We start from the raw sequence: 18,229 nt of genomic DNA on the forward strand, positions 1-18,229 counted from the left end.
CATTGTTTTGTATTTTGTATCTTTCAAATAAAAGACCATTTTTCCAGTCATATGTTCCTCATTCAAGGTTGTTAAAAAAATACTGCTATAATATTGTATCGTTATTGTGACCTCAATATCGTGTATTGTACCGTATCGTGAGATTAGTGTATCGTTACACCCCTAGTATCGACGTGTTATGTGATTTTGATCTTGATTTTGAGAGACACGCTATGAGATTTGCACGGCAGCTTGAATCTGTGGCTTTCATGCGAATGTACAGTAGAGTGTATTCAGCATTAAAATTGTCATTTACATTATGGTCCTGAATAAATTGTCCAAGAGGTAGAACGTAAATAGAGAACGGAAGGGGTTCAATGACTTAGTCCTGTGGTACACGTGTGAGGAGGTGAAATTATTCAGAGTGACAGAGAAAGGACTGTTAGATTAAAAAAAACATTGAAATATAGCATAATAAACCAAGAGCAGAATTCTTAATACCAACCATGGACTCCAAATGATGGAGGAGCATGTCGTGTTCAAAGGTGGCACTAAAATCTTAGAGTATCAAATCGAACATTCAATTAGCAGAAGGTCATTGGTCACCATAACAAGGGCTGTCTCTGTGCTCTGGTGTGCTCTAAAACCAGAGCAAAAGCTGCTCAAAATAGTTTTCATTCAAAAATGAAATCAATTGTGCAGAGATTGCATTCTCCAAAGCTTCAGATAGAAAGAAAAGTTTAGAGGCTTGTGTATAGGTTGTTCAAGATGTGGGGTCCAAATTTAGTTTCTGTAGCAGTAGGTGCACAACTGCATGCTTAAAACTGTGTGGCAAGGAACCACAGGGCAGTGGGAAATTAAAAATATCGAAGATAGTAGGCCTGACTGTTGGGAATGGGAACTTTATCCAGAGTTCAGGAGGATGATGAGACTTTTCTGGGAACTGTGTGAAAGTGGCAGAATGAACACGGGGAATAGAAATTCTATAAGAATTATTTCTGATTTTTCCACTTGATAAAATTAATCAGGAATTTTTCAGGCATTTTTCAGATCAATCAATCAAACCTTTATTTAACCAGGAAGAGCACATTGAGATTTAAAATCTCTTTTAGAAGTTGTTAGGTTTAAACACAGCATTACATAAATTCATAATGAGGAAAGACACAAAGACTATCTTGGGATGGGTTTTTAGCGCACTCCTGCAGGAGGGGGGAGAGCAACAGGAGTGCAGGGCAACTGCCCTCACTGAGAACTCCTGAGCTTCCCCAAGATTCTCCCTCTAGAAAGATGCTTTTATTAAGAAACTTTGACAGGAATTGATCATATGAGGACAATGCATAGTAAACAGTAGACAGTAGACATTGGGTAGTGGACAATGGGTGGAAGTGATAACGTTTGATTGAGTCCTGACATTACAGTGGTGACCTGTCACAGGACAGTTCAAAACCTAGTAGATCAGGAAGTTGCTGATGTGGCTTCTGTTAGCCACGCATGTGACAGTTTCACAATGACAAAACAAGTTCAAAGGTTGATTTACCTCACAAAGTATCCTAGCCAAGAGGCCAAGAGACAGCTACAACATGACTCCAGGGACAAGAAGATGAAGGGGAAGCATTAATTAAAGAAAATATTCAGATGCGCCTCCTTTTTATACCCTAGAATTGCAGGTTTCTAGCCACTAGTGAGACTTCCCAATGACAGCCCCTTCTTCAGTCTGCTTGGTATGTATGCCATGCATTGGTTCCTCCATCTCTTCTTCTAACTCGCTGGATTGCTGCTGCCTGAGACATCCACTTACCATTTCATTATTAGGGGCCATCTTCTGGGTGCATTTCTGGGTCTTTGTTGTTTCATTCTGGATGGTGACTTTGATGTTCACTACTCCCCAGCCTCCCTCCTTCCTCTTCAAGTAGTCTCATGGTGTTGGACTTGTGATGAAATCCTCCGTGCATCATGAGGATTTTTTCTTATCTTGACATCAGTGGTCTCCATCTTCTGCTGCGTCCAGGCTACTATACCAGCAGGGTACCTGATTACACGCAGGGCATATCCTAAAGTGTTTGTATTTAACCTAAACATCTGATATAATGCCTTCTGGGAGTTTTACCCCGTGAATTGTGGCCATTTTTCCCTCTCTTTAATACTGTTCGAGCATTTTATTCAGCCTGAATAACATTCCGATATCACTAATGTATATCATGGTGAGGAAGATCAGTGAGTCAATGTTTCACTTGCTCTTCTCGACCATGCAGAGGAAGTGGCTGATTATTGCTCCACTTGAGAACCGGTATCCATAGCAACTCTCCAAACCATCTCTGTGCTGGCACTGTTGCCTCACATCAAGAAGGTTCCTGGTTCATTTCCTGGGCCCGGCGGGAGTCTTTCTTGTGGAGTTTGCATGTTCTCCCTGTGCTTGGGTGGGTTCCTTCCAGGTACTCTGGCTTCCTCCCACAGTCGAAAAACATGCATGCTAGGTTGCTAAATGCTAAATTGCCCAGAGGTGTGAATGCAAGTGTGCATGGTTGTTAGTCTATATATGTGACCTGTCTAGGTCAGTTTTGCATTTTTTTGTAGGCTACCACCTCACATGTGGGTAGCGGTTGTACCCCTACACCTTGCCTGAAATTAGCTGGGACCCTGCAAAAGATAAACGTGTATAGAAAAAGGATGGATGGGTTAGATATTTTGCTTCATTGCTGGTGTTATTCATTAAAAATGTGAACAGAACAGTCCCCAAACAGAGCAGCTCAAAACTAATGAAACCATGTGAACAGCAGTTGTAAATGTAACCTGGCTAGTTGACCACTAAAAGATCAATCTAGCAGGCAAGCTGCCTTCCAGCAGCTATTTTAGGACTCCATGATATATACTACTTGTTACAATAAGAATTTTTTATTTATCCATTTTATGTTTTTACGTGTTTGTTTTTTGGTGCTGCTCTTATGGTTGAATGTACGACCACTTTTTTTTGTTGGTTTGCTTTTCGTTATTTGGGTTTTTGTCAAGCACTGTCAAACCTTTTTGCTTTGCTTTTTTGTCAGATGAAGCATTCCAAACCCAAAAGAATGAGCCCTCTAGTGTCTCCTTTGCCTTGAACAGGCTGTGTGCTGCAAAATGTGCTGCAATTCGGCCCCGAATTTCCCGCGCTGGGCTGCGGATGTGACGTCACATGACGCTGCATGCGCGTTCTCCCCGTTCTCCCGTGCCGGCTTGACTGTTGACTGCAGTACCCCCAACAGCCGTCGTGGTGAAGGGTGGCGCTAGAGAGTCTCATTTCTTAAAAGGAGCCTCAAGCTCCTTTAAATAATTAGAACAATTTTTAAAACAAATTTTCACTGAAGCAGCTCTGTTGACCGTTAAGGAGCATGAAAACACTGAAGAGTGATATCAGCGGACTGAATGAGTGGAAGACAGTTAAATGTCATTTGGTATTAAATGTGCATTGTCTTCATTGGAGTAAACAGAGTTGACATTTTGTTTTATCCATGCCTTTCCCACACGAATGATAATGTCCCAAGTCCATGCTTTTGTGAGGTTGGAAGGTCAGACCAGAATTCCATTGAAAAAAATAATGTAAAAATGCAGATCTACCTTTGGAGTACCGTATTCTTTATTTAAGGTTGTCTTTGCTAAACCTCAGAAGCTCAAAGCTGGATGTGTTTCCTTCAGACCCTTTTCCCATGAGATGGCAGATGATGCATGCTTTTCTTTAGCTGTTTTATAACAAAAGGTCAACATCAGTTGTGCTTCATAATTACAACACATCACGGTGAGCTTTCCTTCAACCATTACACAAAATTTCAGGAAACAGTTTTCTATGAAAAAAAAGTATATATATTTTTTAATGCATTACTGCCATCACCAGAGGCAGTGCAGCAGGAAATAACAGTCATTTGTTAGTCTTTTATAAAGTTGTTTGTTATGCTGTAAACCCTGAAGCCTTCCAAAGATACATTTCATTCACTGTAAAGTTCTAAAGGGCCTTTGACACATGATAACAGATTTGCCACCACTAAATGTTTGCATAAAGATGTTGAAAAGACATGGCCCCATTCATCCATATTCTGTACAAGGTTTATTGTCTTTGTCACCAGGAAAGAGGTGGTCTTCAGCCTGAACAGGAAACTAGAAACAGTTGAAATATTGCTTAAAAGCTCTACTTACGGGCAGGGGTGGACCAAACACCAGCCCTGGCGTTTTGACCCAGACTGGCCCGTCTTTGTGCGTCGTTAAATATGTACATCAACTAATATACTCTTTTTATTACCACTAATGCCATGCACTTAGTGTGATCAATCCACCAAAGTAATGACTCTTAAAGCAGAATTCATCCTCCAACGTGTTGCTCTGTGTTTAAAAGAGAAGGAAATTAGAATGTATAACCATAAGAAATGGTTATTTGGTCTCCAGACAAAGTAATACAAAATTGTGCAGCTATACTTTAAACAAATCCTTGAAAAAATGAGAGAAAGCATTCTCAATGTGAGATTAGGGGAGTTCATTAATAAAATGAGGCAAACTGTCAAACAGTAGTTTATTTGCGTGTTATCTGGTCAACAACAATTTGTTTGTCACAAACTGCCTTGTACAGCTCAAATTACTGGGTTTAATGTGTTCCTTTACTCAGGGTTGTGAAAGCAGTGCAGCTTACATGTACCTCAGATTCAGAGCTGCTGCCACCATCATCATCATCAGTCACTTGGGCTGATGAAGGTCCTGCTGTGGTGATCATGTCAGCTACTTTTGCACATTTGGCAGCGTCTGCTTGGAATTTTTTTATTCCTCTTGTGCAATTTCTCCTTTCTGTTTATTCCCTACCTCATTTTTCAATGAATACCTGCTTTATTGTCCCCACTCGGGAAAATTAGTCCAACAAACACGAATAGAAGTGCTGGTAGTTGTTTGCCAAAGTGCAACATGTGCAGATAAGAGTCCAAGTCAGTTAGCCTATCAACTCTAGCTCCAGGTATTAGATATTAGAATAAACATGCCGACCAAAAGAGTGCATTGGGCCACCGGGAAAATGCCTGGCATGCGAGATGGCCAATCTGTGCCTGCTTATGAGCAAAACTCCACTGGGTAGCTTGATTTTCTGTCTGCCAGCTAATCACTTGAGGGATAATCTTTTTTAACTTTATTTAATGTAGTACATTGCACTGAGCTTCAGTTAAAGTGGCCAAGCTTTGATGAATTACAGCCCGTATTATGAAAAACAAACTTCTTTTCTTTTGATCTTTTTACGGGTTAACTTTTTTTTTAACTCTATAGAAATAGCAGAGAGAGCAATTCATGAACAACAATTTAATACATTGTACATGTTGTTGAAAGGAAAGATCTTTCCTCTGTCTGAAATGCACTGTACCTTTGTGTCACACCATTTTCAATCCGATTTGAGGGTTCTACTTCATTTTCCTGTGCATTCCTCCAACTAAAAAGACAGCAAGTGGAATATGCATTTTCTCCACCTCCATCTTTGTTGCAACAGTGAAGCTGTTTGTTTTGTCAAATTCCAAACATGTGCCAACATTCCAACTTCCAGGTTGAAGCCAGCCCAGGAGGGAGAAAAGGTGCCCCTGAAATAAACATAACTACAGCCAAATTAAACTTTTAGTCTCCATGGATGGATGCTTATTCATGACAACTGTGCACGGGGGGGCTTTTTCTTTTACATCAAGTAAAACTATTTGTAGCAATAAATTAGGGGTGTGATCTTATGTCTTGAGGATGGCATAGCCAATGGTTGGCTGTCATCAATTTTGCTACTTGACTAACAGAACATAACCATTCACATTTTAAACACAACATATGTGGTGCTGTTAATTAGATAATTAGATAAATAAGACAGGCCACCATGACTGACTGTGGGTTGGTCTGGAAAGGTCCCAGGACTAAGCTTGGCTAAGAGCAGGCTGCTTTTGCTGAACAATATTTGGTTAAAAGGAGCAATCATCTCTGATTTTGCCACCAAAACAACATTTTAAATGGGATTGTCTATTGCAAACATTTGCCAGCAGCTCCACTACTCCTCTGGTGTGCATCAACTTAAAGGGGACCTATTGTGAAAAACACATTTTTTCTTGCTTTAATATATATAAAGGGGTCTCCCCTCAGCCTGCCAACTCAGAGAAGGAGGAAAGCAACCAAATTCTGCAGAGTCTGTACAGCCGCCCGGATGATCCATCCAGTGTGATGTGACTTCTACGAGCCGTTCAGATTCTGCTCCTATCGTTACGTAACGACGGGAGCGATGCGTAAAACCACGGCAACAACTAACTCCACCGGCCGGAGCTTCCGCCATTTTTTCGTAGCGGTCTAACGTGTCATTCGCGTCATCGTGTCATTGTGTCAGGCAGCCAATCAGCACAAAGCCTCATTATCATAGTCTCCCCGCCCACTCAGAATCCCGCATAGAGAAGAAGGTTAGAAACTGGGAAGATAAAGACATGGCTCAGAGGCTGAATTTCTAATGTATTTAGCAAAAACAATCAAAAGCTTGTTTTTAAGACATTCAAAGCCTGTTTAAAATAGGTATTAGATGCCATAATAGGTCCCCTTTAAGGAAGCAGGAGCCAAGGTGGATCATCTCAGGAACCTTCCACCAAACAAAATAAGCTTAAGCCCGATTTATACTTCTGCATACACTGTCTTGTGTTTATACTTCTGTTTTATGGTTTGTGTTGCTGTGTAATTACACCACAAAATTCGCAGCATAGCAACGGATGCTTTATCCATTGTTTTATACAGTCTATGGTCAACATCATAGCATTTGGTCACGTGACCCATTGGTTTCTGAGTACAAATGAGGAAGCGGTAACGGCTAGCTGACTGTCAATCATATTAAATTGAAATGTATTGCTTGATTTCAATTATCCTGGTGTGGTACATCAAAATAATTCACCTCTTTCAGAGTTCTCATAGATGTTAAATCTAACAATGCAGCCTCTAGTGGCCAGTCGTGGAACTGCAACAAATCTTAGTTCCGCATGAGCGTCAATGTGGCGGGTGCTTGGTGTCAAGGTAACATGTAGTTACATTCATAAAGAGATGCACTTCAGGCCATGTCCTATAATGTCAGGTTCACACCAATAAACTGCAGTTTGTGGTCTATCGTACGTTTTGATTGACAGCTGGGAGGTGGTGTGCAGGCTTCCGAGATTTACACAGTAGCAGGAGACACAGGCTCAGTGAAGTTCCTCCTGTAATGAGTTGATCTACTGCTAAAATAATTTTAGAAAAGATTATGTTAAGGTTTTCAATTTCCATTGGGTTACTTTAAAAGTGAAGTGTATTTAGTTAGTTGTAACATGTGATATCACTACCCCTAAATGTCCCTAAATTGTGCACACTGCTCCATTAAAGATATACTTTGAATGCCCATATGACTCCATTCACCTTACTTAAAGAGCATATTGCAGGTTGGAGACCCCTGTGAATCAATGTGTAGGAAAATAATGTAGGAACTGAATTTTCATTGAAATACGCATAAATATATACTATAGTGACCTCAGGGGGTTGTTTTTGTGAGAGTATTTTACTTCCACATCTGAAAAAGTTGAACCGGAAGTGACGTGGCCGGAGGGAGCGCGGTGAATTCAACAATAGGAAAAATAATGGATTTTAATGTTAGTTGTGACACTGAAGAGGTTGTGAATGTGTATTCACACCAATATGACAGGCCACAGCCTTATAATTATGAACCCGTTAGGGCCCCCACGTTCTTTTGGTTTACAGCTGAAACTCGCTTTTTAAAAGGCTGATTTATGGGTCCGCGTTACACCAACGCAGACCCTACGGCGTAGGTTACGCAGCGACGCACAGAACGCTGCGTGCGCCGCGTACCCTACACCGTAGGCTACGCCGTCGATTTTACGCGGAACCATAAATCCGCCTTTATTCACTGCAGCACCCGCCCGTGCTCCTGAAAGAAACTCCGAAACTCCTTAAAAATGGGTGAGTACTTGTAATCTGTCTACGTTTGTACTTTCTAAACAGAAAACAGGCTTATTATCTTCTCTTTTTTCTGATTAAATGCATCCGAAATAGCCGGGTATTTTTAAAACCGAATTTAATATTTTGTATCCACATTACATCGTTGTTAAAAAAAAAACCTTCCACACATAACCGAAGATCTGCGTTTTCGACCACATTCATAAGCATTCTAACCTGTAGATCATCTGGTCATCCGGCCTCCGGGCCGCCTCTGCTGCGCCGCTTCCCCGGGAGCGGAGCCTCCTTCTCGGGTAACGACCTCGAGTCCCCCCGTGTCCAACCACGGAGCTGCCGCGTTAATCGATGCAGCCCAGCTGCAGCCCAGCTGCGCGTCGCCGCGTACCCTACGGCGTAGGCTCTGTGTTGGTAGGTAAACGGCAGTAAACGGCTGTCCAGAGCAGAGACCATTTATTTAATAAATAGCTTGGAGGACAGATGGTGGATCATCTGTAGTTCTGGGTCGCACGTTAGACGTCAGACTCAGAGCAGATTTGTTGTTGTTTTGGAGCATAATGTGACGTTCGAAAATGCAAAGCTGCTCTCTGTCTCTGTCTACACGCATCTACATAAACAGAGTTTTCAAAAATCTTCACTTTGCCCGGAGTTTTTTTTTAATCTTCGTTTATTTGCGTTTTCATGTGGATGACAGGTCCAGGAAAATATCTTGGGTTTTGCAGATACTACTACGTGTGTACGGGGTCTGTGCAGTAAGACTGGGCAGAGCCGTGGAGACGTCTCCCTCCCGCTGCGTCATATGACGCGGTGTTCGAAAAAAAAAAGCGTTTGTAGGAGCTTGGCTAAAATCAGCCACTTTTTCCTCTGAATACGTGCCCTTATGTCTTGTAAAACATATTAAATCCTACATTAACTTCTCACATAGTCATTTTCACATAAGGTCAGGTATAATTTTTGAAAAAATTCTAACCTGCAATATGCTCTTTAAGTGAGTTTGCTGTTGCTGTTCCCTTCCACCCCCTCCCCCCACAGGCTGACCATAAATGCAGAGTGCCAGCTGAAGCTACACAACTTTCCAATGGATCAACACTCATGTCCGCTCATTTTCTCCAGTTGTGAGTATCCATTTCTTAATGCCACACTAGTCTGCTTCTGCAACGTCTCCTTTCAAACATTGATTTACCATTCTTAGCACAGGATATATTATATTATTGAGTGTGGGACAGAAATTGATTAAAGTCACACTTTTTTTAATTGTTTGTGTAACAGCGCAACTGCTAAATTCATTCAATCATTCAGTTATCTTGTATTTTTTCAGCAGGTAATGTGATGAATGCGTCTGGTGGAGCCTATTAGGGCTTCAAAACTGTTTGCTGGACTGCCTTATCTCTGGATGTGTCATTCCATGATTTATTAAATGCATTTTCTGACCAAAGTTTTCATGGTTTACATGACATTGTCTCCATTTTTTGATGACATTAGTGTGTTTCTGTTTAAAGGAAACACATTCAGCCCATTTTTCACTTTTTCACAAGAATCTGAAATTTTGATTAAATGTTAAAAATAAAACTCAAAGGCAGAGCCACAGCTCTCAGCCCTGCCTCTGCAACTCCTATACAATCAGATGGTTTTAGGGGTTCAGTGAATTGCTTCACTCCACCCTGCAATATTTAGGATTGGTAGTTTTTACATGATAGAGCAAATGTGAATTTGGGTGAAGCATTACATTCAAAAACCTCTGAAACACATTACTACAGTATGAAAGACCGTACAGTACTCAGACAGACAGCTAACATCAGCACAAATCAAAGTGAGTTCACACAACTGCAAACACACCATTTTATTCTCAAATATCTACAGTACATTTCCTTCTGGTCCACGTTCAATGGGGAGCACACCATTGGCGACTCCTATAAGACTGCAAGGGAAGCTCAGCTTCCTCTAAAATGTCAAAAAATAAGTGGTCAAATATTTACTGTTGTGTTTACATTTCATTGACTATATATGCGCTGGAACGCGATCACCTTTAGTTCAGAATTACCCTCTTATCACAGGTCACAGACGCGACTTCCTTCTCATTCATTTCTGCAGCTTCACAGTAACAGCAGAAGCTCAGCGTCTATGAAGCTGGAGTGGGTTGTTCCACTGCAGCCAAACAGACCGTCATTGGATAAATGCTCGGGTTTGTCCCGCCCATCGGAAGCTCAGCTTCTCTGGGGGTCTATGGGGCAGTGGGCGTGGCCTCGGCTGGCCTGGACGCTGCGCTTCTGCAATATGATGGATGATCTGTCTGAGGCTGAATCCCTTTCTGATTGACAGCGAAATGAGCGAAGCAGCGACCTTGAGATATAAACACTGCCGGAGAAGTTTTGTAGCTTCATTCCGTCATTCAGAGTGTATCTGGACAGTTTGGAAATCCTCGTAGTGACTTTTGTCTTTGTTAAAATGATGAGCGACACACTCAGCAACTTGTTTCTGGTGTTTGGAGACTGTACTTGTGTTATTGGAGACTCTGACTTCTGTTGCTCTACAGTTATTGTCCCCAACGAGCAACGGGTGCTGCTGTGAGCCGCTCCACCTTTGCAAAGCATTCACAGCCGGTCACACTAGCCTCTCATTGTCGACCAGATTTTGGCGAACCCATTTGAAAGTCTTCCTTACGAGGAGAGACTGAAAGTTAAACAGCAGGGCAGATCAACACCTAAGGTTAATTTGGTGCAAAGAGTGGGGAAAAGTAACAGATCTTTTCAGCAGTCCTGGTATGAAAAAGTAAGCTGGCTGACTGAAAGTGCTGTGACAAATAACATGTACTGTTGGCCATGCCTCTTGATGAAACCATCTCACGGATGTGTTGTCTGGTCAAAAGTGGGTTTTGGTCATCTGACTAACTTTGACAGGGCCTACAAAAGGCATGAAAAGAGTAATGAACATGTGAGTACATGTGCAAGGTTAAGTTGCCTGGGAAGACACAGGTTTGAGCATGCAATCAATGAAGGTGCTCGCACTCAAGTGGCAAAACATAATGAAACAGTCAAACAAAACAGGGCCTTCCTAAACCGCCTTAGTGACGTGACTTCTCTGCTTGGTCGTCAGGAGCTGTCATTCAGGGGACGTGATGAGAGTAGTGAATCATCCAACAAGGGGAATTACAGGGAGTTTACAGACACATTAGCTAAATATGACTCTGTCCTCGCCACACAATTCCAGTCAGCTGTGTTTTCTGGTATGTCCCATGCAATTCAAAAGGACTTGATCTCTGCTCCTGCAGCCAGACTGAGACTGAGGTCTGAACTGCAAGTCTTATATTCAAACCAAGACTTGCAGGGCAAAAGGGGAAAGCTGTGTGATTTCTTGCTGTTTCTGAAAGACATGGAGTTGGATAGTACAATTAAATGCCTCAGCTGTACAAACTGTTGTCATTAGTGGCAACGATTGGAGCTACATCTGCAGGTGTAGAGAGGAGCTTCTCCTGTTTAAAACGGCTTAAGTCTTACACGCGCAACACAATGGGCCAAGGCCGTTTAAGCAGCCAAGCTCTGCTGGCCATTGAGAGGACACTGGTCAAATCCCTGGAAAAGACGCCTAGTTGGTACAACAGGGTCACAGATCATTTTGTTGAAAAGGAACGGAGGGTATATTCACACTAGTAGGAATTAAGTCTTCCACTCTGCCAAATTGTTCTTGTTACGTGTGCCTGACTCCTGCCTGACAAACTTCACAGATTTTTTATTTTTTTATTTTTACTTTTGATTTTATTTTGGACTTTAAGCCCTGTCTAACCCCTGTTTAACCATTTTTTGTGGGTTCCTTGACCTGTGGATCTATTTGCAATCTGGAACTCCGTCCTTCACTAGTTGAGAAGTTCTCCTTCTCCAACTACCTTTTTCATGCATTGTTCCCTCTCTTTTTTGTTTTAAAGAATAAACCATCTTCACTGACCCAATTTTCCATGCCCCCTTCTAGTTTTTTCCAGATACTTACCAGTCTGCAAAATGCATTCGGGCCCTTTGTCGCTCCGTTATAACAGCGGTTTCCTTTCTTTAGTAGGATGTGCTTTATTTCTTCATAAGCCTCCATCAAAAGATGTTGCTCATTTGGTGAGAAGTAGGGCGGACGCAATTTATCCGTTGTAGAATCAATCAATCTGTGATCGATCTCATGGTCTTTTGAAGAGATCTGTGAACGCGCATTTACCTGGATTACACCTGGCTCGACAAAGTAGCACCTCCTGAGCTTGGTTTGGTCTTTGTGAAACAGGTGAAGCCAGGATGAACTGATGGTGCTAAGTTAAACCTGGATATATCTCTTAAGTGGGCACTAGGACTGACAATGAGTAGAACCGAAACAAATACAAGAAAAAATTTGGAAATGTTCTGTAACCAAGAGATAAACTGTTTTTGTGGTCCTTTGGAGATCTTTTTTTTTTTTTAATTTTCTTTAATATAATTACCGTTAAATATTAAAAAATATTAGTCTAAGTAATTCCCCAGCTTGCTGTCTTATGTTTTATGTGGATTGGCCCTTCTGGAATGGAAGACGGTGCCTCTCAGGAGCACATGCAGGGTTGCTGGCTGAGTGTACATGTTGGATCAGACCTTTTCATTTCCACTTTGCTACTGAGAGATTTCCAATTTCCTGGAGCTCTTAATTAATTTTATAGTCCGCCCCTGTCAATCCCCTGTCCAGCTCACATTTTAACACGGACAATTAACTTTTTTCTTTTGTACAAGAAGCTGATAAAATACCCAAATGATTCAGTGGGAGCAGCAGTGCTGTAGATACTCTAATCCGAACAGAAGAATTTCAGTCATTTTTGTAAGTCAATCTGCTTCACAGGTCTGCTGATTGGCTTTTTTATGGTAATGTTAAGGCAATGTTGATCTTAGAAAGCCTTCCAAGCTGTGAGACGAAACATCAAATAACTTCTGTGCGAACGTCAGATGGATGATCTTATTTAACCTCTTGATACCTGACAACTTATACACAGAAAATCCTTTTTTAATACTTGAAGTATTTATTATATATTGAAATTTAAAAAAATACAATTTAAATCGCGCAACAAAACAAAATCATCAGTGAGCTTGTTGTTGAACACAATCGACCAGTATTCGTACTTACCAACTATTTTCAGCTTTACCATACCTAATATTTATTGGCATCATTAGGAGCAAAAGTGAATGAATATTAACCGAACTCATTTGACAAGCGTGTCATAGTTGTGCAACATTATTCCTCATGGTTCAGGTTTTTGTCAACTGAGTCCGGTAAAGACACAAGAAAAGATTTGGGTAAAACAACACCGGAGCAGAAATGGAATCACTAACCTGTCATTAACCTCACATGATCGATTTGTGAAAGCACCCCAAGGCTCTGTGTGCATCTGTGAAGGTCAGGCCCAACATCAAGATAGATTTACTACATTATTGAACCAAAGCTTTCATTTAATCTTCTTTCCCTTTTTCTCTACCTTCATTCCAGCCTTTTCATTAACCAACCTCCAGCAGTAGACGGATGTTGCTCTGGGTGGCCCCAGGTCTCCCTGCACAGGTTATCCATCATTAGGATGTGCCGTGCAGCTCCCAGGGTCACACACAGACATTCTCTCTGTAATTGCAGACGGATACCCACAAGATGAGATGATTTACAAGTGGAGGAAGAACTCTGTGGCGGCGACTGACCAGAAATCCTGGCGTCTGTACCAGTTTGATTTTATGGGTCTGAGAAACACTACGGACATTATAAAGACTATAGCAGGTAAATAAACGCAAATCATCTTCAACCCCTAGCTGTATGAACATATCCAGGACAATTTTATATTTATTCCTGCATTTCAGACTTGCGATATAGTCCAGAAGACACAAAGAAAGGGGATTTGAGCAATTTAGGGATAGTCATGAGATCATACAAGTAATTAAAGGAGCTGTATGTAAGAGCAATAATAAAACGAATCATAAAATGACCCCGATATGTCAACAGACATTTAAAAATCATGTTCATTTCAAATACTTATGTCACTGACAACAGCACTCAAGCCAGGATATTCCAGTTTAAAAAGAGGAGTTGCAGCCCTCAACTGATGTTTATGTTGTCATTTTTTGTTTTGGCCTGAAGCTCCACCCTCCACCTATCTCCCAATCACCAAGTCAGTATTGTTTCTGAAGCTCCACCCTCCACCTATCTCCCAATCACCAAGTCAGTATTGTTTCTGAAGCTCCACCCTCCACCTATCTCCCAATCACCAAGTCAGTATTGTTTCTGAAGCTCCACCCTCCACCTATCTCCCAATCACAAAGTCAGTATTGTTTCTGAAGCTCCACCCTCCACCTATCTCCCAATCACCAAGTCAGTATTGTTTCGGCATCCGGGTTGCCAGCTCGGTTCTAATTATCGCAGCCATGGCAGCCTACGTTCCTGCTGCATTCTGCAGCCAACCTGGCAACCTCTGGTCGGGGGGAGGAGGGGGAGGGAACAAGCCGCTCAACAATATTTTGAAAGTGACTGCAGTACCAGTTTTGGACATTTCTTACAGACGGCTCCTTTAAAGTATAATTGCAAACAGGTCATGGCCATGAGTGAATATTGTCATTAGATGCATTTCCATGAGTGGGGGTTCAGGGTAAACCCAGCAGACAGGAACCTACAGGGCCGACCGTCTCCTCGGCCCCTTCCAGCCTGCGTCTCCATTACACTGTAGCGCCACAAGAACCGTTGGACACAGCTGACCAGGAGGTGGCGTTAATGGGCATCATTTGATGATCACAAACAACCAGCAGCATGAAAGGAGACAAAGAAGAATGCAGCATGAGAATAAAAACAAGAAGAAACAAGTCAACTAACTCATCGCCTGAACTCCGCAAGATTAAAAAATAGTCTGCTACGAAAGAGTAGTTACCTACGTAATAGTAAAACAGGTTAAGTTTTATAGAAATGTTACCCCCTCACCACTACCACCACCACCATCACCACTGGCTGTACTTCCACTGACATATTTGACTGCAGTGTTATTGGGGGATGGCAGTGACACGTCAACGAGCTTCTTTGACGAGTCTTTGAGTTGTGCAGACATAATGATCGAGCCAACTGGACAGTTGGCCACTCAGAGATCCGCCTTCTTACCAGTCTGCGATCTGAGGCTAAACTTTTACCTCGGTAGTACTCCCTTACGAGTACACTACGCCTTCAGTCAGAGCAGGTTCCTCTCCCTCATTTGACTAGTCATTTTATATCCCCTCTAGTGGGTCGAAGTGTGGGGCTTCCTGGTCTGTCACCAGTCATCAACACTACATTTTCAGTGACTCTTGTCAACACAGTAAATCAATGGGATTAATTATTTTTTTTAAAGAAGAGGGGGAAGGACTTTTTTCAATACACTTAATTCACTTGGTTGATTTTTCACATTTTTCTTGCATATCATAGCTGTACAGCCATATCCAGCTTTGTAATTTAATAGTTCTCCAACCAATCAGCATTGTGAAAATATTTGCAATGTTAAAAGAAAAAATGCTTTCAAAAGTAAAATTAAATTTAAAGTGCAATAAAGATAGCCAGAAATAACAGAGCAGGTAAATTACTCATGGAGATTTTACTGCATTCATTCAATTATCATTGAAAGATGGTTGTCTTTTGTAAAGCTCCTGTGGAGACTGTCTAGTCGATTCCACGTCTGATTTGAAATGTCCAACCAGAGATCGAGGGACGGACCCTTTCTTCACATTACTTTCTGTGTTCACATCATTTATGTCATCTCCTTGTTTTAACAGAGCTTGAAAAACAACAAATAAAAGGTCCTGAAATAAAACTCTTCTCCATCTGTCAGCACTGAATCACTGAGGCCCACTAAACCGTTTAGATAACGGTTATTACTACAACATCAGGCTCATTTCCATTTCCATTCTCATCTCAAGGACGAGTTCTTATACTATAGATATCAAACTTGGTTCAAAGTCTTAGTCTATTTATTGACACATTTTCCATTAGTACATTAACGGCAGTCCACAAATGCATCTGCAGTATTATATTTTAAATCCAAAGCAAACACTGGTTTGTTGTTTCACCCTTTTTAAGTACGGTAGAAATTTAAACAATCATTTGGATCATTTGCATGCATCATTTTCCCATGAATCACTTGCTAAAAAAAAAAAAGATTTAAACACTGTGAGGCTGGTGATTTGTGTTTAGCGCTGCGTCGTGTGCTGTTCAGGTGGTGTCGGCGTGGGAACGTGTGAATGTGGCTTCGGCTGTCAACAACTTTGTGTGAAATAAAAATGCTGCTTAAATGCGCTCTGTTCGCTGCATGTTGCTGAAAACACAGAGCTTTTCATACAGACCGACTCCGCTGTCACAATGAAAACCACAGTGATGAGAAAATTACAAGGTGTTATTCTAAAATGCGCTTGTAAAAAAAAGAACTATCAAAAGTGGATCCATTTTCATGAGTCGTTAAAATGGCTTTTGGGGAAATTAACTCTTTTTTTCAATAATTGGCAGTAAGGTTTATGAGATTGAGAGAATTTATTTTAAAAGAAGTTCATTGACAATAAAGTTTTTAAGATTTGCCCCAATTTGTCGTATAAAGTAACAGCTGGTATGTGTTTCTGGAACGTTTTTCATTGTACTTTTCTTCTCCTTTTTTACCTGCAGGGGACTATGTAGTGATGACGGTCTACTTTGACCTGAGCAGAAGAATGGGCTACTTCACCATCCAGACTTACATCCCCTGCATCCTTACCGTGGTTCTCTCCTGGGTGTCCTTCTGGATCAAAAAGGATGCCACGCCAGCCAGAACCGCTTTAGGTACTGTACGTTTTGGCATCATTAGAAATATTGATATTCTAAGCACCTTAAGTTGCTGCTTTAGTATTGTTTTTGTTTGCACATTTTAGTCATGTTTTGCCTTGAATTTGCTTTGTCTTTATCCACCTTTCATCAACAGCGTTCAGACATTTCTTTGTCACTTGAGCCATTCAGTGTGCCTCTTGTGTTTTATTTTGCTTTTTTCTGCACGCTCTCTGTTGTTGTGCAGTCCAGTGGAGTTTGTAAAGGTAAATGATTTTGCATTATATCTGTTTTAATTTTTTTTTTCTTTTTTTCTGTTTGTTGATTTTTATTTATTTTTTTAATTATTATTTTTTTCCTTGTATGAATGATGTTCTATTTCCCCAGACTTGCAGTCAGGGGATGGGCAATGCTATGTTTTTAAACTTTTCAGCTGAAGCACAAACATCTTATATGACTATAAGTAGTTCTGGTGTTTTACAAAGCAGCAACTGATAAAAAAAACTCATAAGATCCTTACCAGGTTTTACAATTAGGTAAATACATCCTCAGACAAAAAAATCATATAAAACATTATTTATTTAACAAAAGCTAAGTCAAAATACAAGAGCAATGCAAGGAAAGCTGAGGAGACTCCAAAGGCTTTAGCTTGTTGAACCAGCAGCAGTAACGTGAAGGGAGTTTTGTATGTGATGTGTTTGATGTGGCTCACTCTTTATTGAAATGTGTCCTTAGTTTGCTGATCCATGGCTCTTAAGGTCCTGCCAAAACATAGAAATCAGGTTGCAGCTTTTCTTTGTCATGTATTCTGTCCTAGACTTGCTGGTGTTGGTGGGGTCATTGTGCTGTTGCATGACCCAGTATTTTACGAAGCCTTCTGTGCCCTTGCATTTGGCTCCATGTTTGGTATACATTTGATTTCATGTCTCAGACTCATATTTTGTCCTTAAATAGTTTTAGTTCAGATGTCCTATGCAACTGCAAAATGCTTCTGACATTTTGACCCATTTGCATGCAAATGGTATATTAAATTCACTGAACTTGGGCTATCTGCCACATTTTCATTCTTATTAGCTTACTACACTCAGTCTAGCTCAGGTAGTCAGCCAGTAGTTTATATTACAGGGGTATTCATCTTTTTTTTCCACAACAGACACAGAGTCCTGGAAATGTTTCCGGTTAGTGAATCTTTTAGCGTAATATGGACTCTAAGTTGTATTGACCTTTATTGACCTTTATTTACCTTTAATCACACTGATATGCAACAACAGTTGCTTCTCAAAGATTGTCGCTGATATCTTTACTCTCTGGCGTTTTGAATGTGAAGGTTGAAACAGACCGTCTGTTGTAATAGATGAGCTCACACTTGTTGATGATCAATTAATCAAGTTAATTTGATTAGCAGCCCGTGCTTAGTTCTGACCCTGTTAATTATCACATAAGTAATGTCCCAGCAGTTTAGTTACCTCATTTGAAGACCTTGTAAGGACCAGAGCATTTTTTTACATGTCGATATTTAGATTTTTGTGCA

General features: G+C 41.0%; 1 protein-coding gene across 1 annotated transcript in view; it reads left to right on the forward strand.

Moving 5' to 3' along the window:
- Positions 1–18,229, forward strand: part of LOC133457738 (gamma-aminobutyric acid receptor subunit gamma-3) — a 58,517-nt gene that overhangs the window by 37,252 nt on the left and 3,036 nt on the right. The window contains exons 5-7 of the mRNA XM_061737053.1: positions 8,956–9,038; positions 13,540–13,677; positions 16,564–16,716. Of these exons, the coding sequence (XP_061593037.1) occupies positions 8,956–9,038; positions 13,540–13,677; positions 16,564–16,716 (374 nt within the window). The remainder of the gene's footprint in view (positions 1–8,955; positions 9,039–13,539; positions 13,678–16,563; positions 16,717–18,229) is intronic.

Source organism: Cololabis saira, chromosome 13, assembly GCF_033807715.1.
Source record: "Cololabis saira isolate AMF1-May2022 chromosome 13, fColSai1.1, whole genome shotgun sequence".
In the NCBI taxonomy this organism is placed as follows: Eukaryota; Metazoa; Chordata; class Actinopteri; order Beloniformes; family Belonidae; genus Cololabis; species Cololabis saira.